Genomic DNA, 26767 nt, shown 5'->3' with positions numbered 1-26767 from the left:
GTTTTACCTGGTACAAACCTAGCTTTGTTGAGCTTGGTCCTCTAAAGCCCGTCAATCCCGAAATGTTGATTTCTGTTGATTTAATTCTTACAAATTAGCACAATTATTTTATTCCAATCGAGATTTGCACTAGTATCATGTGCAATTAATTCATTAAAACCCAGATTCACAGATCCCACCTCAAAATCGAGATTTATTTTTAATTTCTGTTGCCGTTTTTTTTTAGTCACTGTCTTGTTTAGTCATTATTTTAGTCATTTTGTATGACTTTTTAGTAATTATTTATGACAAATTTGTTTTAGTGACACTGAACTAGTCTCGAGATTTAAAATTGTGTGGTTGAATTCCTTAAGGATATCGCTTAGATAGCTTTGTTTTGCTTCTGAATGAGAATTTGTTTACATGTGCAATTCATTCATTTAAACCCAGATTCAGTGAACCCACCCTAAAATCGAGATTTATTTTTAATTTTTGATTTCGTTTTTTTTTATCGAAGCTGCAGCATTAATAGAAGTAGTAGCATTATGAACAACTAATTTGTACCTAAATGGTCCTTGATTGCCTACAGTTCAACGTTTAATCCGGTGTAAAAAAAAATCCTAAAATTTTACAAAAACGTGATTTATATTAGTCTCAACGTATATTAGACTGTCAGCAAGAAAAAAGTACTTCAAAACTAACAAAATTTTACACAATTAAAAATACAACTACAAAGGCATCTCTTCCAAAATAAACAAATACAAGGCCATATCCAGGGGAGGGGCAGTGGTAACCAGCTTGAGCCCCCCTCCCTCAAAAAAGTGTCAACACGTACATAAGCAATAACAATATAGATAAACAAATTTGTGTTGCTGTTTATTTTTTTTCGTAGCCCTCCCACCAATAAAAACCTGGATACAGCCCTGAAAAAATGCATAACTAGATCTAGATAAAACAAAAATAAACACACTTCAATGATACCACAACAGTATTCATATGAGTCTAAGGACCCCTAAGAGGGAAATGAGGAAAAAAGAAACAAACTGTTCCCCCTAACTAGCTTAAGACCTTTATGTTGAATGAACTCAAAATAGCCCATTCCACTTTCTTTTTCAAAGATCTTGATGTTGGAGCAGTTCAGAAACTTGAAAAAAGGGTGCTAAATTGCCCTTAAGTAATATATTTCTTGGCCCTTCAACTCACCTGTTTTGACAGACTTAATCCCACCTCAAACTAACCACTCGTTTACATGACTGACTAGCATAACATGAGCGGCAATAGCAGAAAGGTGACTCGAATTCAAACTTAATGATACCTTAAACAGAGAATAAAAGATGGATTGCTTCCCCACAGATCCATCGCAAAAAGAGTAGTTTCAATCAATTTGTTCAGTTGATTCACTAGAAAGGTGATTAATATTGAAACTTGATTACACACTAAACAACGAGAAAAAGAGAGATTGCTTCCCCATAGCTCTGTTGCAAAAATAATGCTTTAATTTCATTGGTTTAGGAAACTCTATGAATCACCTGCGTGATTCATATTCAAACTTGATTATACATTAAATATAAAATAAAAAGAGATATTGCTTCCCCATAGCTTAGTTGCAAAGAGAATGCTTTAATTTAATTGGTTCTCGGTGATTCTATGAATCATCTAATAAATCCTTAGGTATTATAATGAATCACATGGTGATTCATATTCAAACTTGATTAGGTATAGGTTTGTTTAGGTTACGTATTTAATATATGCTATGTTTTACCCCGCCCCCCCAAATGTGAAATATATAGCCAAAGTTTGTTTCTAAACTATAATGTTTTTATCTTACTTAGGTATATTTCATTAGCATTAACTAAACTTCACTCCTTGAGTGTCTACTATAATACTTAAATACCCTTGATTATACAGAAAAAAAAACAAAGATAAAAAGAGAGGTTGTTTCCCCATAACTCCGTGGCAAAAAGAGTGCTTTAATTTTGTTGGTTTAGGTCTTTGATCGTCTAGGTCGGCGACCCCCTACAGGAAAGAGAGAGGAAAATGGACAAAATGTTAGCCCTAATTAGCATCTCGGGAAGTTTTCAAATAAGACTTTTGAGGTACCAAGGCTCGGGTATTTTCCACTGTTTTTTTTTTTTTTTTAGATTTTAATTTGACCCCACCGCAAACTAAACACCGCTTTACGTGACTGACTAGCTAGATAATATGAACGAAAAATAGCAGAAAAGTGACTCATATTCGAACTTGATTATACATTAAAAAAAGAGAAAAAGAGAGATTGCTTTCCTATAATTCCGTGGCAAAAAGAGCGCTTTAATTCAATTGGTTTAGGCCAGCGGTCGGGGAACCACGGTAAATTATCCGAAATGGGGTAAAAATAAAATTTTTGGTGTAAAAATGAAACTTTTGTGAGTAAAAAGTATATATTTTTAATTTGCTATTTTATAAGCCTGTTAGTATTTTTTTCAACTTAAACAATTTGGCGACATATGCAGGCCACACCTTTTCACTTCCCACCACTAGAGTGTCCTCGAGTCAAATCTTTGCACTGTAAAGCACAGCCACGGCTACCTGCTTAGTCCGTGCCATGCCGTCAATATACAAATACATTGACGAGTCAGAGAGCCAGTTTTTCTAGTTAGCTGCTGAGAAGACCACCATTTTATCATTAATCATGAATATATCGATAAAGGTTAGCCGCAATTTGAAAATTTAATTCAAGTATTTTAATTATTATTTTCTCCCTTCAGAAGGCAGCAAATAGAAAAAGAATATACCAAGACTAATACTTTAATTACGGTTTAACACAAATAGAAGGTGATGGTACAATGAAACCAGTGTTTTATATTATGCATGAACATACTGACTTCAGAATCTTTTAAAAAAGTCAGCTGAAGAAACATTTCGATAATTTGCATTCACGCCTATCTTTCAAACCGCGATAATACTTTGCAAATTGAGAAATATTTGTTAAAAGACAAAGATTGAATAGCAACTAGTTTGGTAGATTTGATCAGCGTTCGGCATCAAGGGCTAGCTTTGAAGTAGCCTGGAATTAGATGGATTATACATTTCTAGCTGGAATTAGCCTGGTTGATTATTCAAAATAAGTAAGCATACGCTATTGGTGAAGATTTGTTTAAACCAGCTGTTGTAAAAATGGCAGAGATTATGTGTGGCCAATTTTACCACCCTGTGTGGTGGCCTGTGTGGTAGAAATAAATTTGTGTGGTCAAAAAGGAGCGAAGAAACTGAATTCAGTGCCCTTGTCTGCGAGAATTGTGAAAGAAAGAATTTCTATATTAGCAGAAAATGTGAAGGAACATGTTATTTTCACATTAAAAAAGGCTAAATATTTTGCTATTCAGCTTGATAAGACGACTAATTTTAATAGCAATTTACAGCTAATTTTCAACGCCTGTTCAACAGCAACGCCCTGCCCCTCCTCCTCTATGCATCTGAAACATGGCATCTCAATCATGAACAAGAGAGGAGAATTCAGTCGTTTGAAAATATGTGTTTACGTAGACTTTTATCCATTGGACTCAGAAGATAACGAACGAGCATATTAGAAACATCACAGGTCAACCGTCCCTCATCGAGACCATACGAATGCGTAGATGGAGCTACGTCGGACATGTGCTGCGCATGGACAATTCCAGAATTCTCAAGTCTACTTTTATCTGGTTACCCGAAGGCACCCGCCGCAGAGAAAGACCTAAAAATACACTCCGTCGTACCTACAACAACGACCTGCGATACCTTCACGCCTCAATACAGCCGGAGTGGGAAGACATCGTCGCAGCCACAAGTTTCAGAGACGACTGGAGACTCTTCTTGGACTCCCTTGGTGCCTCTGGAGGCACAGGAGGATCTAAGGTCACAGCTAATGGTATATGTTCGCTACAAGGTGCTACAATACTAATGGTTCGGTACAAAGATGCTACATGGTTCTATTAATAGTTCTAACGGTTCGCTACAAAGATGCTATATGGTTCTACTAATAGTTCTAATGGTTTGCTACAAAGGCGCTACAATACTAATGGTTCGCTAAAAAAGTGCAGATAATTTTGAAGAGGAATTGCTGTATTGTTCTCCTCTCGAGTTGAGATCTCGTGGAATTGATGTCTATAATAAAGTAAATTCCAGAATTCCCAAGTCTACTTTTTTCTGGTTACTCGAAGGCACCCGCCGCAGAGGAAGACCCAAAAATACACTCCGTCGTACCTACACCAACGACCTGCGGCACCTTCTCGAGTCAATACAGCCGGAGTGGGAAGACATCGTCGCAGTCGCATGTTTCAGAGACGACTGGAGACTCTGTATATATGTATATATTATCTCTGTAGCTTTGAATGGAGCTCCAGCTATGCTGGGTCATATAAATGGTTTTCCAGCTTTCGTAAAAAAAAAAAAAAAAAAACACATATTGAAGTTACTCAATGTATGATCCATCGCCAGACCCTTATAATCAAATATTTAGAACCTAAACTGGAAGCCGTCATGCATGATGTCATCAAGATTATAAATTTTATCAAGGGACATGCACTAAACACGTGGGTATTTCGTGAATTATGTCAGAAAGGTGAAGCTGAATATATGAACCTACTTTATTATACAGAAGTAAGGTGGCTCTCTCGCGGAAATGTACTAAATCGAACATGGACTCTCAAAACTGAAGTCGAAATTTTTATGGTTGATCAAAAAAATATTCTCGCCGATAAGTTTAAAAACTCTTCCTGGGTTGAACATGTCACATATTTAGCGGATATTTTTGAGGGTATAAAGAATTGCAAGGAAAGAATATTAATATCATTTCCTTGAGAGAAATAGTGTCAGTTTTCGGATTAAAGCTGAAATATTGGAGACAGAAAGGTAGAACAGAACAAGACAGCTTCTTTTTCAAGGTTAGCTTTGTTTTTGGAAGACTGTGAAAATATTACTTTTGCTTACATCAATGATACAATTGTAAGACATCTTACCGAACTCAGAAAGAGGTTTTGAGATTACTTTCTAGATCTTGATACACGTACTGTCGTACTGTCGTACACGTGCTGACGAACACGTACTGTCAGCTGGATTGTAGATCCTTTTCAATAAGAAATTGGCAGAAGAACCAGAAGAAACAGAAGAAGAACCAGAAAATACCAGAAGAGCCCTTCGGGTTTGGCAGAAACAATTCTCAAACTCCGAAATAATTTGATTCGATTTGGGAGTAAGCCAAACCTGTTGTCTTTTTGGAGGTCAAAAGCTGCAAAGGCTTCCAAAATTGCACATGAAGAGGCGGTTAAAAAGTTGCTGCCATTTGGAACAACATATTTGTGCGAACAAAGCTTTTCCAATCTAATGAACATAAAAACGAAGAAAAGAAATCAACTGAACGCCGAACACTGTATTCAAATTGCTCTTACATCAAAATGTCCCAGTTTTGAAGCAATTGTATCGAACATGAAACAACATTATTTCTCCAAATTGCGAAGGAAGAGTGGTTTCAATTATTCTTTCTTTCTAATTTTTTTTCAATTCTAATTTTAGTTTGTACCACCATTATTATTATTATAATTTGTCACAGTAGGCTACTCTAAAACGTCCACTCTCAATTGTACCCCAATAGATTTCAATATGTTATATATATTATTAATATTACTATTATTATCGTTATGTATTACTAGTACTAGGTATTAAATTGATAAATTTAGTAAATGATATTTAAAATTAAATTAATTTCTTTTTTTTACTCTTCGCCATGGGGTAATATTAACTTACACAAAAATATTTTGGGTAAATGATTAATAAAATTCCCTGACCGCTGGTTTAAGCGATTTATAGAATCACTCAGTGAATTACCAGACGATTGATTAGAACGGTGATTCATATCCAAAGTTGATTATACACGAAACAAAGAGAAAAAGAGAGATTGCTTCCTCATAGCTCCGTTGCAAAAAGTATGCTTTGATTTCACTGGTTTAGGTGATTCAGAAAACCACCTAATGGATCACATGTTCATTGGAAAGGCGATTTATTTTCAAACTTGATTATACATTAAACAAAAAGAAAAAGAGAGATTGCCTCTCCATAACTCAATAGAAAAAAGAGTGTTTACATTTCATTGCTTTAGATCTATGATTATTTAAAAAATCAATTCCAGAATTCAGAGTTTAAATCAAGGCCATATCCCAGGAGGATTATGGGGTTTGAACCGCTCCCCCTCGATGAAATTTTCGTGCAACTCGTAAAAACGTAATTTACGTACAAATATATATATATATATATATATATATATATATATATATATATATATATATATATATATATATATATATATATATATATATAAACACATTTTTGATGCGTTTTTCTAGTATAGCCAACCACCGGAAAAAAGGACCCCCTTCCCCAATAAAATACTGGATACTCCCTTGGCTTACATTTACCAAGTTCCAGGTCTAGCTCTATTGACAGTCATACACTATGAACATTAAGGTATCCCGATTTTTTTACAAGCTCCTCAACCAATTATATTACATTGACCCTGAAGAACAGGTTAATTTCGTCATTGCCACGCTTCATTTGGGAGAACTCGCATCTCATAAATAAACCCAAGAAATTTCAAGTGAGACAATGTACTTTTGTGGAGAAGGTAGGCACAATTCACAAAGAAAAAAAGGAGGGAGCGAGAATTTTTTTCCCGGGTTTTTTTAGTGAAGATACAAAAACGGTATAAATCACATATTTTATTTGAGTTTTTTTTGGAGGGGGAGGGAAAGGGGGTTCAAACTTCAAGAACAATGCACAAATAGTGAAGCTACATGAAAATAAGGGAAAATATGGGACAAATTAATTGTCAAGCACTATCGAAAACTGAATCCTTCATAGAATGATTAGTATCTTGTTTTAATTCAATAGTATATTTGTATGTCTGTGTCATGAGCATATTTAGTATAGTAATATTTAAATTCAATTCTAATTCATGCTTCATTTTTATAGCTAATTGTCGTTGCTATGACAAGAGTTAGTGCAGTAATTGGTTCCTTGTGCATGTGTTTTTGTTTGGTTTGTCTCCTTTTTTCTTTTCTTTTTCCTCTACTCTGTTTTATTATGTTATGTGAATCATGGGTGATCGATAAATAAATGAATCAATGGTAAAAACATCAAGATTTTTTTTTTTGAGCCAAACTATTATTTTTTCGAAATTAATGGGAGAGAGAAGAGGAGTCCTTGGGAGGCAAGTAATAAGGACAGCGTAGGGGAGGAGGAGGAGTCCTTAGAAAAGCAAGTAGCAAGGAGAGCGTAGGGATTGTGCAGCCCAAATTAAGAGATTTGTACAATATATCACACAGCTAAAACTTCATAAGTATACTTAACATATTTTATGTAATTTTCTGTGTCCCCTCTTACTGCCATACCTTGCTACAAGAAAAATCACTTCGCAAGAGTCCCCTTTTAGCATTTGTTGCTACCGTTGCAATATATTGAAGTGTGTATCAACCAAAGAACAAAAACAGATTCTTGACATAACACAACTTGCGACAGTTTCCTTACAATTTTTACAATTTTTTCAAACAGTTCGTGGTAACGAACTGTAGTAAGGAGCGATCCGGCTTTATAGTAACCAAAACTCTAAAAAATTGAATTTTGATATACAATTTTTCTATACAAAGTGAACTAGCAAAATACTTTCTGTTATACAATAATAACGCAAAACGTAAAGGGCAAAATAATTAAAACAAATAATGAAATTAAGAGTCATGAAATGAAAAATATCAATGGACTGAAAAAAGGAGAAAGTAAAACAAAGAATGGGAAAAAAGAACAAAAGACAAGTTGCTGCTTCGAAAATTTCATGGATTGATGCTTCATTCTCACCAGGAAGCCGGAAAAAAAAAAAAAAAATTAAAAAAAAAAAGATTGCTATCTCAAAAGTTTGCTTATTAGTCGGATTAATGCTCAATCCTCATAATAGAACCATTGACTGGAAGAATAAAAAGAAAGTAAAAATCCATAACACAGTAAGAAAAGAAGAAAAAGTGAGAAAAAATCGTTATTTTAAAACCTTGTATTTCTCGTGGATTATTACTCCACTCTCATCTCGAACGGTGAGCAAAGAAAGAAGAAAAAAGAAGAAGAAAAAGTAAGAGACAAAATGTGAAAGAAATGAGGACAATAAATGACAGAAAAATAAGTGACTATTTCGAAAGTTTGCTTATTACTTAGGTCGATGCTTCATTCTCATCACAAAGCCATGGGTTATATAAAGAAAGAAAAAAAAAGGAAAAAGTAGGAAAAGGAAAAAGTGGGAAAAAAGAAGAACGAAACAAAACAAAATTGCTATTTCGAAAGTTTGCTTATAACTCGAATTAATGCTCCATTTTCATCACGAAGCCTTTGATTATCCGCTTTCAACTGGTCCTGAACCTAAAAAAGAAAAGAAAAAAGACTAAATACAAAAATAGAAAAAATAGAATATTAAAAATAAATAAAAGGATATTTAAATTCTAAACGCCAAAACACAAACAAAAACACATTAAATCATAGTGAAAATTATTTTCAAGGCTTATTCAAAGAAGAAAAGTTCATTGAACTAGGCTAAAAGGAATCAGCCATCTGAAATGACATTCAACACATTCTCCTATAAGGTACAAGCCTTGGGTACACAACTATTGGGTACAATACAATAACACCATTGGTCATATGCAACAGGGTTCATTCCAAGTCTTGAGTTATAAGTTTTTCTCCTTAATATTGCCTTAATGTAACCTGAATTTTTAAAGAGGGCGGCACAAATTTTTAATGAAGGTGGAAGAAGGGGAAGATAGAAGGGAAACATCATAAAATTTAACTTATATTAAGGCAATATTAAGAAGAAAAGTTACAGGTCAAGACTTGGAATGAACCCTGTTATTGAGCCCTCTCAGCCAATGAACCGGAAACTATTTGTCACCCGGAAATAATCCTTTTTTCCAGCATAAATATCTTTTGTTTTAATAGTAACACTTGAGTTTATCTGCTGATGACCGCCACCGTATATGTCGAAATATCCAGAACTTTTTGTATCGTTTCACTGTCTAATAAAAGGACTTATCCCTATTTGAACTTTTATTTCTTCGTAATTAATTAATAACTCATTAATTTTCTTTCCTTGACTGCATTTCCTACTTTAGTTTAATAAAGGTAAAATTACAAAATCACTATACCCGTTAGATTACTTATTAGAAATTCTGCATTCCAAAAATTTCTGTGCCCGGGGCAAGTACCGCCTCTGTACCTCCCCTGAAACCTTCCTCTGAAATCCCATTTGCATAGCAACTTTTTTATAAACAAAATGAAAAAGTAAAAAATATCAGAAAAAAAACTCCCATACTGGCTAAACAATCAGTTTTATTTCCCATGCTGGATAATAATAATGACGAAAAAGAAGATGAAAAAAACCGCAAGAAATGGCAGTGTAAAGTCCCAGCTTCGACGTCCCTCGGAGTTAACCGGCAATAGAAGAAGGCTAGGGGTTATGTTATTTGTTTTAAAACGGTTTTCAATAGCAATGAAATTAATAAATTGTCAGGGAGGGGTAGTTTTTGGTACTTGGATTAAGGTCCTTTTTTGGACTAAGATCCTTTTTTTGAACTAAGGTCCTTGGTCCTGAATACTGTATTTAAGGAAAGATTTATTTTCAAGCTGGGATTAAATAAGGTTCATTAATGGATTCAAATGATTCTGAGATAATTGCAATTGGGAATGAAACACAGATATTTTTTTTATAGAGAAAAAGAGGAGGCAAGTATTAAAAATTTTTTTTTTCAGATAATTGTTCTTCTATTTTGTTTCATATGTGCTCATGAAACGATGTTGAGTAGTATTTTGTGTGCTACTATGACCCTTTTTTAATCTAAACACCTTGATCACAGTGGAGCTGAAGAAATTGAAAGATACACATTTTTGACTGATCCATCAAGTGTTTTTGGCACACCCTTCCATGCATTTTCTTTTATACCCAGGTCCTTGGATTCTTTGCAGCGCATACCATACAATACAGGATATGATATATAACTTGTTATTAATTTTTCACCATTCATTCTGTTTACCCTAAAAAATAGCGCCTCGCAACACGGTTTTTTTTTTCAACTTCAATTTAGCATGACAAAGCAATTTTTTTTTCTACTTCGGAAGGCCTTTGTGTGACTCGGCGAAGAAATTTTCGGCAGGCAAAGCAATATTCGCGCTCTGTCAGAACGAAGCTTAAGAATGAACATGATGAGCTAAAAACTGATGAACGAAATCACCCCAATACCACCCCCATATCTCTATTTGAAAAGTATACCCGTTTATCTTTATTTTAAATAGCCATATCATTATTTCGCCATGTCTAAACCCTTTTTATCCTTATTTTAAAACTAGGTCTCATCAAGAGCCATCATGCTTTTTGGAACTTTAAGAGCGTTTTTCCACTTCTGTGCCCAAAATATGGCCCCATAACATATCATTCCAATTATATCTAGCAAACAGACGATTTCTACTTTTCTTTCTTACTAAAATTAAATTTCCCCTTCTGTGCCTAATTTTAATTTCCACTTCTGTGCCCAAAATATGGCGCCACAACAAATTATTCCAATCTAGCAAACAGACAATTTCTACTTTTCTTTTTAAATAAAATTAAAATTTTCACTTCTGTGCCTAATTTTAATTTCCTCTTCTGTGCCCAAAATATGGCACCCTATAATATTATTCTAATTATGTCTAGCAAACAGACGATTACGACATTTCTTTTTTAATAAAATTAAAATTTCCACTTTTGTACCTTATTTTAATTTCCACTTCTATACCCAAAATATGGCGCCCTAATATATTATTCCAATTATATCTAGCAAACTGACAATTTCTACTTTTCTGTTTTATTTAAAACCATAATTTCCGCTTTTGTGCCTTATTTTAATTTCCAGTTCTATGCCCAAAATATGGCGCCCTAATATATTATTCCAATTACATCTAGCAAACAGACAATTCCTACTGTTCTTTTTTTTTAAAATTAAAAATTTCCACTTTTGTGCCTTATTTTAATTTCCAATTCTATACCCAAAATATGGAGCCCTAATATATTAGTCCAATTATATCTAGCAAACAGACAATTTCTACTTTTCTGTTTTATTTAAAACTATAATTTCCACTTTTGTGCCTTATTTTAATTTCCACTTCTATGCCCAGAATATGGTGCCCTAATATATTATTCCAATTATATCTAGCAAACAGACAATTTCGACTTTTCTTTTTTTATAAAATTATAAATTTCCCTTGTGTGTCTAATTTTAATTTCCACTTCTGTGCCAAAAACATGGCGCCCTAACATACTATTCCAATTATATCTAGCAAGCAGACAATTTCCACTTTTCTTTATTAATAAAATTAAAATTTCTACTTTTGTGCCTTATTTTGAATACCACTTCTATGTCCAGAATATGGCACCCCAATCTATTATTCCAATTATATCTTGCAAACAGACAATTTCTACTTTTTTTTTTAATAAAATTAGAATTTTCACTTCTCTGCCTAATTTTAATTTCCACTTCTCTGCCCGAAATATGACGCCCTAATATATTATTCTAATTATATCTAACACAGACAATTTCTGCTTTTATTTTTAAATAAAATTAGTTCCCAAATACACAACACTTTGTTTTAAAAATCTAATTCTTATCAATAAAAATGATAACCTACTTTATGAGACTTTCTCATCTTTTTTTCTTCTAAATTTGCAAAAACAGCGCACTCAAAATAAGAGACTGTAACATAAAATCTTAAAAAATGAACCAAAAATTAGGGACATTACATTTTTAAAGCAAAATTTCATAATTTGTTTCTTGCATTTTTTTAAATAGATGGCGTTATAGGTCCAACACTAGATACCCATAAGAGACATAAAACAGCTAGTAAAAATGACTAAGCACATCAAATAGAGACAGCAATTAAAAAAAAAGAAGAAAAAATCCGTAACAAATCAGAGATAAAAAAGTGGATAGACAAAACTACGCTTAAGGCCGTATACTGTAAGTCTGCAATATTTGTGTCTTAATTTTCATAGTGAATTAATAGTGGCATAATACATGGCACAAACTATGATCTGACACTTAAAAAGTTTATGGAACACATTATTCATAACAGACATAAAATAACCTAATAGAAACAGGAATTGCAGAAAAAAGAAAAGAGAAGCATCAACAAATTAGATATACAAGTAAAGAATAAAGAAACAAAACATTATAGAAGACTACAGTAGATAAAACAAATTAATATAATAGAATACTAAAATAATATAAAAAACTGTGGTTGATACTAATCTTCTGATTTTCTTTTATGATTAAACATTTTCCTTTCAAATTACGGAACATCACATACTTCAGACTTCAATCACTATTAATTAAAATCAACTTACCAGCTTACCGCAACCGAACCACAACTTACCAACTTACTGATCTTACCAAACAATCTCAGTTCAAACAATATCGAGTTAATTATTTCATATCGAATACAGCATGCTCCAAACATAAACAAAAGACAAATTTAAAACATAGCATCATTCTTGGATTCAGAAAAAGTTTTAGAGCATTTCTTGTTAATAAACTCCAATAGTTTTATTTCAGGGGGAGGATTCGACTTCTTGGAAGAGTGTAAAAAGGGAGGCATTAGATGGATTGGCATGGAGGAGGAGCGTGCGTAGTGGTATTGGTCTCAGGCGGCTTGGTGTTGCATTGAGTTGTTAGTTAGTCTAGTTTAATAGCTCTTATTATTATTTTATTATTCGAAATTCAGAATGCAGTCCCTTGAAGTTATCTTGTACATTATCCTTTTCACGTTAAACATGATTACTTCTTATATACATTTTTCTTACAGGAGATGCCCACAATCCTTTCCGTTCTGTGCAGCTACGTATATGAACGTTATTTTACTTATTTCTAAGTGCTCCCAAAGGATGCGGCACTAGACCCTTAAAGTCCAAACCAGCGGTGCTGATATACGTTTCAAGGCCCTTCAGTCAGGAAGTACAATGGGGTTGCCAGCCATCCTGTGCTTTAACACACCCTTCCTGTTTATCTTCCCCAGATTGCTCCAGGTACCCATTTTGAGCTGGGTCGTCTGTGGCAAAGCTTACAGAGTCACGTCACAGACTCCCGTCACAAACCAAATAACTTGCCATATCAGGAATCGAATCCTCACCTTTCAGACAAAAGATTCCAAACCCAGTGCGCCAACCCCTCGGCTAGGAAGCGCTCCCAAAAGAGGGGTACTTAGCAACGAGTAGCATAATTTGACAGTGTTTTCTATCAGAGGTGCTGACTAAGGACGCATACAGGTGGAGGTGGGGTTCAGGACCCACACCCCCTGAAATCCTACCCTGAGCCCTTCGACCCTGTAATTAATGTAATTTTCAACCTTTTATGGGGTACATCCCCTAACCCCTCCCCCTGGATTCGACCCTGACCGACTTGAAAGACTTAAGAGACTAGTTGAAACCCTCAAGAGACTGTTGTAGTCTTAACAGAGTATTGTAACATTTTCACGATCCCAGTATAATTTTATCCCCCTCCTCCGCCTCCAGGAAGAATTGTCAGCTTAATTATAATTGTTCTTGAGTTTTCGTTTTGTTATTTTCACCGTGGGTCATTAATTTGATAGTTTTGTGAAAACATTTTTTATTGATTAATAAAGAACTTGAACTAGCTTCTGCCAGAGCTTAAAAGAAGCTTTTTGGCAGTTCGCCACAGCCAGGACAGCCAAACCGAACATACACTAGTATATTAAAATCTTATTATCCCTGACTGTCTTCTTAAACTAAAAACATACTTTATAAGTAAATGTTAGTGTAAGACAGGGTTTTGATTTGGTGACGGGGGTCTATATTCATGCATAAAATACCTATTGAACCGGCTGTCCACCGTTCGCAGTCAATTTTGTGACAACCCGAGTAAGAGCCCTGTTTTCAGCTTTGAGTTTCTCATTCTCGCCTTTCAGCTTTTGCAGTTGCTAAATAGGAAAGAAAGTTAACGAAGATGAAAAGAAAGAGAAAGCAGAAAAACAGAAAAGAGATTATCATCTCTAAAAAAAAAAAAAAAAAAAAAAAAAAAAAAAAAAAAAAAAAAAAAAAAAAAAAAAAAAAACCGGAAAAAATACCATGTTTGGATGAAAAGTAGCTAAAATTAAAAATTTCGGAATTGTGATTTGAGCAACAAGAGAAGCGGCGAGGTAGCAATAATAATAATAATAATAATAATAATAAAATAAAAATAATAATAGTAAATAATAATAATAATAAATAATAAAAGTAATAAATCATAGTTCTTGAATTTAAATAATAATAATGAATAGTGAAAGTTCTTAAATTTCGGTATGTTCACAGCCAATTTTGAGCTATACGAATATTAATAATAACAAAATAAATAATAATAAATATTTTCAATAAGTAATATTTTTTTTATGGAGTACTCCGACCAATTTGAAAAAAATCTCAAATCCGACCAATTTGAAAAAAATCTCGAAAGACTCCTAAGAGTTATTTCTGAAAAAGGTGATATTTTAGCCAAAGAGTTCTGCATATTACGAGTTGCCTAATTGAAAATTATTCATTGAAGACTATTTTTGTTTTTATTTAAAATTGATTTTTTTAAAGAACTAAAATTTTGAAAACCATGAAGGAATCAAAGAAACTGTGACGTCACTGCAACACTGATCTATATAAAAATGACTTCAAAATTGTCAGGTATTTTACTAGTTTGAATTAAAACATTAAAATTATGGCTTAGACACCATAAATATTTTTGCAGGTTACATAATAACTTCAGTGATTCTGTACTGAACTTAAACAAATTTCAACTTTTTTTTTCATGTTTTAAATCCTCTCCATTTGCAAAGCTGTATGCGTGATAGATATAAAAACAATACATTCACTTATGTGACATGGGAACTTCCTGGGAGGGTGAAAAGAGGGAGGCTTATAATATGGAGGAGTAGCGTGTATTGCTGTGTTGACGGCCTCAGTACTAAAAGTTAATTAGTCAGTAGCATACGTAAAAGATAAAAAAACGTCTATAAAGCTAAAAAAGAAAAAACCAAATGTACAAAACCTAAAATGTTCATAAAAAACAAATTAAAAATAACTTGTCAAGGTTTGGAAAAAATGTTTAAAAGGAGGAAAAAGAGGAAAGTGAAGAAAAAATTTGTACAATGATGACTAATAAAGTTTAAATAAAGGAAAAAGTTTAAAAATTCTGGAGTGCCAGAATTTAATCTAAGGATAAATTTTAAAGATTCTGGAGTGCCAGAATTTAATCTTGAGAACTGGTGCGTTAATCGTTTTGGATTTTGTGCATTTTGTTTTATATTTGAAATAGATAAAGCTTAAAAAACCAATGATAAAACGTGCTAAAATTAAGAATACTCTCATCAAAATCAAATAAAAAATTACTTGTCAAGATTTGGAATAGAAAAATTATTGGAAAAAAGAGGAAAGTGAAGAAAAAATTTATATTATGAACCAATAAAAATAAATCAAATAAAATTTTTTAAAGATTCTGGAGTGCCAGAATTTAATCTTGAGAACTCCTGCGAAATTTTTTCGGTCATTTGTGTTAAATGTTTGCAAAATTTTTGTAAAATACGAAAAAGATAAAACGAAAATCCATCGATAAAGTAAAAAAAACTAAACTGTCAAAAGCTAGGAATGTTGTCATCAAATTAGAAAGTAACTGTTAAGATTTGGAAAACATTATTTGAAAGAAAGAAAAAAGAGAAAAATGAAGAAAAAAATGTACTATAGTTGATAAATAAATAAACAAATTTGAACAAGAAAAATTGAAAATGGTCAAAAAACTACTACACAAACGAAAAGTAAAGGTACATCTAAAGACATTATGTCGAAAAAAGCATAAATTCAAAGCTATATCTGAGATTGCAATTTAAAAGGCATATTTATAGTGCTAGAAAAACGATAGAAATTTTAGCTGCCAAAATTTATTCTTAGTATTGTTTGACGTTCAATTTTTGCAATGATGCCAGCCAATCTAAATTTGCCTTGAGGTGTGTTGGAACCTATATTTACTTACGAGTTTTTGTTGATCTTATGCGCATCATTTAGAGGGGGGGGGGGTGGAACAATACTAAAAGGAAATAGATTAAATTGAAATAGATTACTTAATTTTACTTACAAATTTTGAAAGCACTGATTAACCGTAGCATAAATTCAACATATTTTAATACATGGATTAAGTTATAACTTGCACACTCGTCAAGATATTTCAACAGCAACTGAAGGTCTTTGAAAATATCTGGGCTCCTTTCTTACTAATGGGGAATCAAGTATGTTTATTTTTACTCATAGGTTCAACTTCCTAGCTTTATTAGATTAATAAACCCAATCACGTTTATCTAGGTTTTTATTCTCGGATTTTACTCTAAATTTATCAGATCACCGTTGTACCATAGATATTTGAGTTCATATATCTATATATATAAAAATAAGTTGTCTGTGTGTCGAGTGACGTCATGTTTGTGTGTCGACTGACGTCATGTTTGTCGACTGACGAAATTACAGACCGGGACATCGGGACACAAATGACGACCGGGACACCGGGAATATAAATGACGACCGGGACACTCAAAGAGAAAGCGACCGGGACACAAGGAATGTTCGATTAGCAATCACCATCAACAAAGCACCGGGACACAAATGACGACCGGGACATAGGGAACATAAATGACGACCAGGACACTCAAAGAGAAATTACAGACCGGGACACCGGAACACAAATGACGACCGGGACAAAAATGACGACCGGGACACAGGGAATATAAATGACGACCGCGACACTCAAAGAGAAATTACAGACTGGGACACCGGGACACAAATGACGACCGGGACACTCAAAGAGAAATTACAGACTGGGACACCACCGGGACACAAATGACGACTGGGACACAGGGAAACAACCACAACGGGGACGCCGGGGGGCACAGGGGGATATATAAATGACGACAGGGACACAGGGAACGTTCGATTAGCAATCACCATTAACAAAGCTCAAGGGCAATCATTAGAATAATGAGGTATAGATCTGAATACAGATTGTTTTTCCCATGGACAATTATATGTTGCATGTTCAAGAGTCGGTAAACCTGACAATCTATTTATATGCACAGACAATGTGACAGCCAATAATGTTGTATATTCGCGAGTTTTACGTAGTTAAAAATATATATATATACATCTATCTATATTCACAGGTGGGACACAGGGACAAAACTACAATGGCGCGTAACTAATATGACGCGTAATGACTTACGCGCGCGGGGGGCTTGGAGGGGCGCGAAGCGCCCCCACCAACTAGGTGTTGGGGTGGCGCGAAGCGCCATTACATTTTTTTTTTCAAAGTCAGCTCTACAAAGAATATGTCAGATATTAGATGGGGGAGTTGTGGGAAATAAACCTTTATGGAGCGACATGGCACAGAGTTTAGTAACCAAAACTCTAAAAGGCAAAATTTTGATATCGATCAAAGGTGTAATAATCGATTGGTATCGATCTAAGGTGTGTTCAAATATTTAAGATTGATTAAGCTTGGGGGGGGCGCGAAGCGCTCCCACCAACTAGGTGTTGGGGTGGCGCGAAGCGCCACCCTAACAGCTAGTATATGTATAAGGTTTATTTATTGCATGTATGTATTTTATCTTGAAAACGGCTCCATATTTATTCGGGAAAATTGGCATCCTGGTATATTCTAGCCTAAAAAAAAAGCGATTTAGATAGGTCAGAAGTTTGAGAAAATTCGTTAAGAGCCATAATTTTGGAAAAAAACTTTTCATGTGAGTGATGTCATTTTTATATAGATCAGTATTGCAATGACGTTGTCACACTTGTCACACTTATATGGGAAAATTGAAGATTTTCATGTATGGAGAAGTACATTAAATTGCTTAAAGAGCAAAAAACATCCCAACTGAGGACGACTTGCTACCCGTTCAGCCCTAAACGGGTAGCCAAAAAGGACAATTTTTGGCAATTTGTCATCATTCATCTACAGAACGTGCCCTAGCCATCGCAACAAAAAAATTTTGGCTAAAAATATTCGTTCTTTTTACTAGATTAACGTTTCTAAGAAGAGAAATGATAGGATTTTAAAAAGGTGAAGTTTTTCTCTCCAAAAAATTGACTTCATTGTATCTTTAGATTTTTAGCCAAGCAATAATTAATCCAGGTTTTAAAAGGCACTGCTATTTTTCTCTCCAGACTCAAGGAATTAATGTTATTGGTTTGCAAAGAAACGTATAAAAATGAACCAATGGCATTAAAGTACACTTTTTAACACGAAAGTACAGGACAGCTTTATCTCTTTCTCATTTTGGTTAAATGCAGAAAGCCAGGAAGAAATGCCTTAAAGTTCTTGAATTTCGGTAGGCTCACAGCCCGTTTTGATCTGCGCGAAAAATAATAATAATAAATAAAAATAATAATAAATAATAAAAATAATAAATAACAGTTCTTGAATTTAAATAATAATAATAATAAATAACAAAAGTTCTTGAATTTCGATAGGTTCAAAGCCCGTTTTGAGCTGCGCGAATAATAATAATAATAAAAACGATAAATAATAGTTCTTGAATTTAAATAATAATAATGAATACTCAAAGTCCTTGAATTTCGGTAGGTTCACAGCCTGTTTTGAGCTGCGCGAATATAATAATAATAAGTAATAGTTCTTGAATTAAAAAATAATAATAAATAATAAAAGTTCTTGAATTTCGGTAGGTTCACAGCCCGTTTTGAACTGCGCGAATAATAATAATAATAATAAAATAAATAATAATAAATAACATAAATAACAATTAATAGTTCTTGAATTTAAACATAACAATAAATATAACAATAAATAATAGAATTTAAATAATAATAATAATAAAAAAATAAAATTTCTTGAATTTCAGTATGTTCACAGCCTGTTTTGAGCTGCATATAATAATAACAAAAATACTGATAATAATAAATAATAAAATTAATAAATAATAGTTCTTGAATTTAAATAATAATAATGAACAATAAAAGTTCTTGAATTTCGGTAGGTTCACCCCCGTTTTGAGCTGCACAAATAGTAATCATAAATATAAAATAAATAATAATAAATAATATAATAAATAATATTGATAATAAAAATAATAATAAATAATAAAAATAATCAACAATAATACTAATAAAAATAACAATAATAACAAAAAAAACAGCGCATGTAAGGATTTTGGGTGCGATATAACTAGGTAACAGGCTAAACCATAAACCGTAGCAGGGTAAATATACTTAACGGTAACAACGCTACCGCGGTATCTGCTAAATTCGTAGCACTAAACTACCAATTCATTGATAGTACCTCAAAAGGAGCAATATACCATGAGAAAGGGAGAGAGAAAAAGAAAGAGAGTGATAGAGGGTCACGAAAGAAAGAGCGATACAGAAAAAAATGATGTTTTTTTAATCCAGCATCGGTAATTTACAATATGATTTCCTTTAGTCAATCGGTCGGCACGAAATTTGGCTCAGAACTAGGGAGATGTCTAAGCAATAGAATTTTGAATAATCCACTAAAATATACAAAAACCCAAATACTGGGACCCACTAACCTAGAAGCCCTACCATAGAAGACCCGCCTTCTCCAATGATTACTCTTTGCAAAATCCTTTTTTGTGCAAGGTTATAAAGTATTTACTGTGTTAGTTAGTAATAAATAAGATGTATCAAATTCACTTGAACTTGAAAAACATCAAATAATAATAATAATAATAAATGCGAGAATTTAATTAGAAACTTTCCTCACCAGACCGACGTTAAAAGTAAACCGTAAATAAGTAAATACGTAAAAGTAAATACCAATAAGAGCGAAGAGCTCATATGGCACTTGTGACGAGGCAAGAAGAGCTAAGAGCCAAGAGCTCATATGGTATGAGCTCTAAGAAAATTCCAAGAATCAATAGATTGATTTAAAAGGAAAATCAGAGGCTTAATGCCGGTCAGGATTTAAAATAAGAACTCTGAGTCACGATGTCCTTCTAAATATCAAAATTCATTTATATTCCGATCACCCACTCGTAAGTTATAAATACCTCATTTTTTCTAACTTTTCCTCTCCCTTTAGCCCCCCTGATGGTCGAATCTGGGAAAACGACTTTATCAAGTCAATTTGTACAGGCCCCTAACACGCCTACCAATTTTCATCGTCCTAGCACACCCAGAAGCACCAAACTCACCAAATCACTGAACCCCTCCCCCAACTCCCCGAAAGAGAGCGAATCCAGTACGGTTACGTCAATCACGTATCAAGGACATTTGCTTATTCTATCCACCAAGCTTCATCCCGATTCCTACGCTCCAAGCGTTTTCCAAGATTTCCCCCTCCAACTCCCCCCAATGTCAAAAGATCTGGTCGGGACTTGAAATAAGAGCTCTGAGACAGGAATTTCTTCTAAATATCAAATTTCATTAAGATTCGACCACCTATTCGCAAGATAAAAATACCCCAATTTTCACGTTTTCCGAGAATTCCGGTTTCCCCCTCCAACTCCCCCCAGATCACAGGATCTGGTCGGAATTTAAAATTAGAGCTTGAATGCACAAGATCCATCTAAATATCAAATTTCATTAAGATCTGGTCACTCTTTCGTAAGTTACAAATACCTCAATTTTCAAAATTAACCCCCCCTCCAACTCCACCAAAGAGAGCAGATCCAGTCCGGTTATATCAGTCACGTATCTTAGACAGGTTTTCATTCTTCCCATCCAGTTTCAACAAGATCTCTCCGCTTTAAGTATTTTCTAAGATTTCCGGTCCCCCCAACTGCCCCCCAGTGACGTTGGATCACGTTGAGATTTAAAATAAAAGATCTGAGTTACGAGGTCCTTCTAAATATGAAGTTTCATGAAGATCCGATCTCTCCTTCGTAAGTTATTTTTCAGAATTAACCCCCCCCCCCATAGAGTGGATCCGTTCCAATTATGTAAATCACGTATCTAAGACTTCTGCTTATTTTTCCCACCAGGTTTCATCCCGATCCCTCCAATCTAAGCGTTTTCCATGACTTTAGGTTCCCCCCCCCCAAACTCCCCCAATGTCACCAGATCCGGTCGGGATTTAAAATAAGAGCTTTGAGACACGATATCCTTCTAAATATCAAATTTCATTGAGATTCGATCACCTGTTCGTAAGTTAAAAATACCTCATTTTTCCTAATTTTTCAGAATTAACCCCCCCCCCCCCCAACTACCCCAAAGAGAGCAGATCCGTTCTGGTTATGTCAATCATGTATCTAGGACTTGTGCTTATTTTTCCCACCAAGTTTCATCCCGATCCCTCCACTCTAAGTGTTTTCCAAGATTTTAGGTGTCCCCCTCCCAACTGCTTCCCCCCCCCCCAATGTCACCAGATCCATTCGAAATTTAAAATAAGAGCTCTGAGACACGATATCCTTCTATATATCAAATTTGATTGAGGTCCGATCACCCGTTCGTAAGTTAAAAATACCTCATTTTTTTAAATTTTCAGAATTAACCCCCCCCCCCAACTACCCCAAAGAGAGTGGATCCGTTCCGGTTATGTCAATCATGTATCTAGGACTTGTGCTTATTTTTCGCACCAAGTTTCATCCCGATCCCTCCACTCTAAGTGTTTTCCAAGATAGTAGATTTCCCCCTCCCAACGTCACCAGATCCGGTCGGGATTTAAAATAACAGTTCTGAGACACGATATCCTTCCAAATATCAAATTTCATTAAGATCTGATCAACCGTTCGTAAGTTAAAAATACTTCAGTTTTTCTATTTTTTCCGAAGTAACAGGCCTCCCGCTCTCCCCCAGATGGTCAAATCGGGAAAACAACTATTTCTAATTTAATCTGGTCCGGTCCCTGATACGCCTGCCGAATTTCATCGCCCTAGCTTACCTGAAAGTGCCTAAAGTAGCAAAACCGGGACCGACAGACAGACAGACCGACAGAATTTGCGATTGCTATATGTCACTTGGTTAATACCAAGTGCCATAAAAATGGATTCTTCGGCTTTTCTAAGACAGAGAAGTACAAAACGCAGAAGTAAATGCGAGGGACCTTTTACACACAGGATGGGGTAACAGCTGGATCCAAGGGTTACCCAATCCCGGCGAAGTGGCTGAAGCATAGCTAAAGTTTTCAGCGCCCCGAGATAGTTTTTGAAAGTGGGCCTCTTCAAGCTGGATTTATCTAAAAACCAAGCCACGGTGATTTTCTCTTTCCAGAAGAATAGATAATACGTTCTAAGACCATACTAGCTATATATGACGTATGAAACCAAGAAAGGAAATAATAAATGAAAAAAATCAAATAGGTGAAAAACCAGGATTTTGCCAGTCAGTAGCAAAATATGAAGGCAAAAATCAAGAAAATATTTCGAGAGGGACCTCCGCCAAGTCGCAAAAAAAAATCTAACCTTCTAAAGTGAACTCTACAAGAGGTGTCTTTTCTCCTCCTGCAGAGGTCACTTCAGAAGGTTAAACTTTTTTTTTTTTTTTTTTTTTTTTTTTTAGCACTGAGGACGACTTGGCGGAGGTCCTTGTCAAAATATTTGCTTGATTTTCGTCTTCATATTTTGCTACTGGCTGACAAAACCCCCATTTTTCACCTATTTGATTTTTTTTTCATTTATTGTTCCCTTTCTTGATTTCATACGTAGAAGAACAGAGCATTCAAGCTCAGACAGTTTGCATTGTTCCAAGTTTGCTATACAAAAATGGGAACTTTCATTTAGTTCCATATGTCTTTTATATCTCGCTCGAAATATTTTAGAATTGCTTCGTAATTTCATTTTCTTTCTTTTTTCTAGGAAATACACGCCTTTCTTTATTGCTTTATTATTGGCTGAGTGAGAAAGATGGTAATAAAGTGATGATAGCCAAGAGACAGAAGTAAAATTAAGTGTTACAATAAAGTTCCCAACATCTGAATCGTTTTATTACTACATTTCTAACCTTAAAAAAACAAGTATCTAGTGAGAAAAATTGTCATTCGTATCGGACACAGGAATTGTGATTACTATTTGCTTAGTCTTATTATCAAAATTTTATTTTGAAAACAGAATTGCAAGAATGTTAAAAAAAAAGCCTGAAACCCCTTGTAATCATTGGAAACAACAGTGATGGAAACACCAATCGCTCTTTACGCTAAAAATTTTTATTGCTTTAAAAAGTAGAGTTGTGAGAAAGAGTCAAACTTTAGCGTAAAGAGCAGGGCGTTGAGGAGGTAACCCCTTTCATATACGGAATAATTTCAGTCCGTTTTAAGTTTTAATGTCGCTGCTTACTTACAGTTAAAATAACTTGTTTTTTTTTATATTTAATATAGAAGAAAGACGGGGATATGTCCAGTCAGTGAAAAGCAAATAAATTAGCCGAGACCTACGCTCAACCGTCCCCAGTTCTAAAATAGAAGAACAAAAAACAAGCCATAAAAAAACATCCCTAAAATAAATAAAGACAAAAAAAAGAAACTGAGAAATCATTTACGATACTATGATGGGGGGGGGGGTTTACCTTTTTTTACCATTGTTAATTCACTTTATGAAAGTGATGGTTAGTAGCACAATGCAAATACGTGACAAATCCAGAAATTATTTAGATTTTCTATTTTACGCTTTTTACTTAAAGCAGAGTTTGTTTTCATTTTTTTTTTTGTCCACAGACGAGGACTTGAGTCTACAGAACTCAGAACTCAGATCTGAGTTCAAGTTTTTTAATATATTTCCAACTGAAAATCATTCCATTGCTTTTAAATACAAGCCACGCAAGGCGCGTACATATGAATTTATATCAAGGGGTGGGATTTATTTCCGGAAAAGAGGCTGAATAAAAAAAACAACAACTTTTACTTACATAAAGAACTAACCTTATTCTTGCAAAATTGAATAACAAAATTCTAGGAATTCTTGAATTCCTTACAAGAGAATAATACTAAAGACACAAAGAGAGATTTTATCCTGTAAATCTCCGTAAGAAAGCGTGCTTTAATTCCATTGGCTTATATATGTTCTTCAGCCAATTGGATTATTCGCTTATGTCAGATAAGAAGGGTCCTAAACCCTTTACTATATTCATAAATAAATGTTTCTTGAAGGACTGGAATAAACACTAAACTAAAGATTTTCCAATGAGAAAAAGAGGTCAATATGAATTGATTAATTATGCATCAACGAATTGATTAATTATAAATAATTTATAGTTCCAGGCAATGTCGCCTCAACATGTACACACATCTCTATTTTCGAAGTGTCTTTTTTAATAGCGATTAATTACTCAGGTGGTCCAAAACTTACGTAATGCAGAACTAAGCTCTTTTTAAGCGGTATAAATAAATAAATAAAAAATATGAAAAAAATCACACTGTCAATATGATAGCACCCAGAAAACAATGACATCAATAAATACAAGAAAGCTGAAAGCAAAAAGCCATGCGAACCAACCTTAAGCTCCTCCTCCATTTCAGAAAGCTTTCTCTCTAAAGCACGTCTTTCTCGTTTTTCCACCTCTGACAGTGCAGTCCGCGCGTTACTCTAAAAAGCACGAAATACCCATATTTAACACCACTTTCACCATGTAACCAAAACTACCCAAGAACAATATTGTGGTCGTCCATCACTGAACCCCAAATAAAATTACCCCTGGGAAAAAAAGCATCTTTCTTCTGGGGAAAAATCCAAAATTCCATTTTTTTTAGATCAGAGCTTGAAATCTCTACAGTGGGGTTCTCAGACATGCCGATTTTAATGGCATGATTTTCATTAAGATCACTTGAATTTGCGGAGGTGTTTATTTCCTTTTTCAAAAATCCGGCATTTTATCTGGTTCGTAGTTCTTGATTGGCAATATTAGACTTAATGAATTTTATATATTTGGAATCAGCACAAAAAGCCAAATCTTTTGACGTATCAATACTTATTAAATTCCTCTTTTTTACGGTTTCGGTTACTATTGCCCAAGTCACTCTTAAATTACAGCCCCCCTTCCACCTGACTATAATGCCACTAAAATCTTGCAAAGCTGAATAATACTGAATATTTAATGTTTGAATAATTTATAGCGGCACACTGTATTTAGTGCGCAAGGGTGCGCTCGACCAAAAGTGATAGCTAATGGAGGTAATGACATACCATTTTTACTTGACAGTTACAAAGTGTCATGACTGCTTAAAGCTTTCAGTTTAAAGGAAAGTTCGGAACTAGTTTTAAGAATAGAAACAGAGGCTGGTAGTTACGACGTAAAATCTGTCATTGATCAGTTTTGAATTGCCATGACCATTGTTGAACTACATTTATAACTAAAAAAGAGGCTGGGGGGGACCATGACATAAAATCTGTCATTGATCAGTTTTGAATTGCCATGACCATTGTCGAACTACATTTATAACTAATAAGAGGCTGGTGGGGATCATGACATAAAATCTGTCATTGATCAGTTTTGAATTGTCATGACCAATGTAGAACTACATTTATAACTAAAAAAGAGGCTGGTGGGGATCATGACATAAAATCTGTCATTGATCAGTTTTAAATTGCCATGACCATTGTAGCACTTCATTTATAACTAAAAGAGAGGCTGGTGGGGATCATGACATAAATCTGTCATTGATCAGTTTTGAATTGACATGACCATTGTAGAACTACATTTATAGCTAAAAAAGAGGCTGGTGGGGATCATGACATAAAATCTGTCATTGATCAGTTTTGAATTGCCATGACCATTGTAGAACTACATTTATAACTAAAAAAGAGGCTGGTGGGGATCATGACATAAAATCTGTCATTGATCAGTTTTGAATTGCCATGACCATTGTAGAACTACATTTATAACTAAAAAAGAGGCTGGCGGGGATCATGACATAAAATCTGTCATTGATCAATTTTGAATTGCCATGACCATTGTAGAACTACATTTATAACTAAAAAAGAGGCTGGTGGGGATCATGACATAAAATCTGTCATTGATCAGTTTTGAATTGCCATGACCATTGTAGAACTACATTTATAACTAAAAAAGAGGCTGGTGGGGATCATGACATAAAATCTGTCATTGATCAATTTTGAATTGCCATGACCATTGTAGAACTACATTTATAACTAAAAAAGAGGCTGGTGGGGATCATGACATAAAATCTGTCATTGATCAGTTTTGAATTGCCATGACCATTGTAGAACTACATTTATAACTAAAAAAGAGGCTGGTGGGGATCATGACATAAAATCTGTCATTGATCAGTTTTGAATTGCCATGACCATTGTAGAACTACATTTATAACTAAAAAAGAGGCGGGTGGGGATCATGACATAAAATCTGTCATTGATCAATTTTGAATTGCCATGACCACTGTAGAACTACATTTATAACTAAAAAAGAGGCTGGTGGGGATCATGACATAAAATCTGTCATTGATCAGTTTTGAATTGCCATGACCATTGTAGAACTACATTTATAACTAAAAAAGAGGCTGGTGGGGATCATGACATAAAATCTGTCATTGATCAGTTTTGAATTGCCATGACCATTTTAGAACTACATTTATAACTAAAAAAGAGGCTGGTGGGGATCATGACATAAAATCTGTCATTGATCAGTTTTGAATTGCCATGACAACTGTAGAACTACATTTATAACTAAAAAAGAGGCGGGTGGGGATCATGACATAAAATCTGTCATTGATCAGTTTTGAATTGCCATGGCCACTGTAGAACTACATTTATAACTAAAAAAGAG

General features: G+C 34.2%; 1 protein-coding gene across 15 annotated transcripts in view; it reads right to left on the bottom strand.

Annotated features, from left to right (window-relative positions):
• Positions 1-7056: 7056 nt before the first annotated feature.
• LOC136040607 (protein phosphatase 1 regulatory subunit 12B-like) overlaps positions 7057-26767 on the bottom strand; it is a 223303-nt gene continuing 203592 nt past the window's right edge. For 8 of the 15 annotated variants that reach the window (XM_065724868.1, XM_065724872.1, XM_065724874.1 and 5 more), the window contains 3 exons: positions 24481-24570; positions 13879-13986; positions 8180-8391 (listed from right to left, as the gene is read on the bottom strand). In XM_065724868.1, the coding sequence (XP_065580940.1) occupies positions 13879-13986; positions 24481-24570 (198 nt within the window). In that variant the 3' untranslated portion in view covers positions 8180-8391. Of the gene's footprint in view, positions 8392-13878; positions 13987-24480; positions 24571-26767 lie in introns of all 15 variants that reach the window. The other 7 variants (XM_065724876.1, XM_065724875.1, XM_065724879.1 and 4 more) reach the window with 7 other exon arrangements.

The sequence above is a fragment of the Artemia franciscana genome, chromosome 21 (assembly GCF_032884065.1).
Source record: "Artemia franciscana chromosome 21, ASM3288406v1, whole genome shotgun sequence".
Lineage (NCBI taxonomy): Eukaryota > Metazoa > Arthropoda > Branchiopoda > Anostraca > Artemiidae > Artemia > Artemia franciscana.
This window is presented reverse-complemented; position numbering and strand designations above follow the sequence as displayed.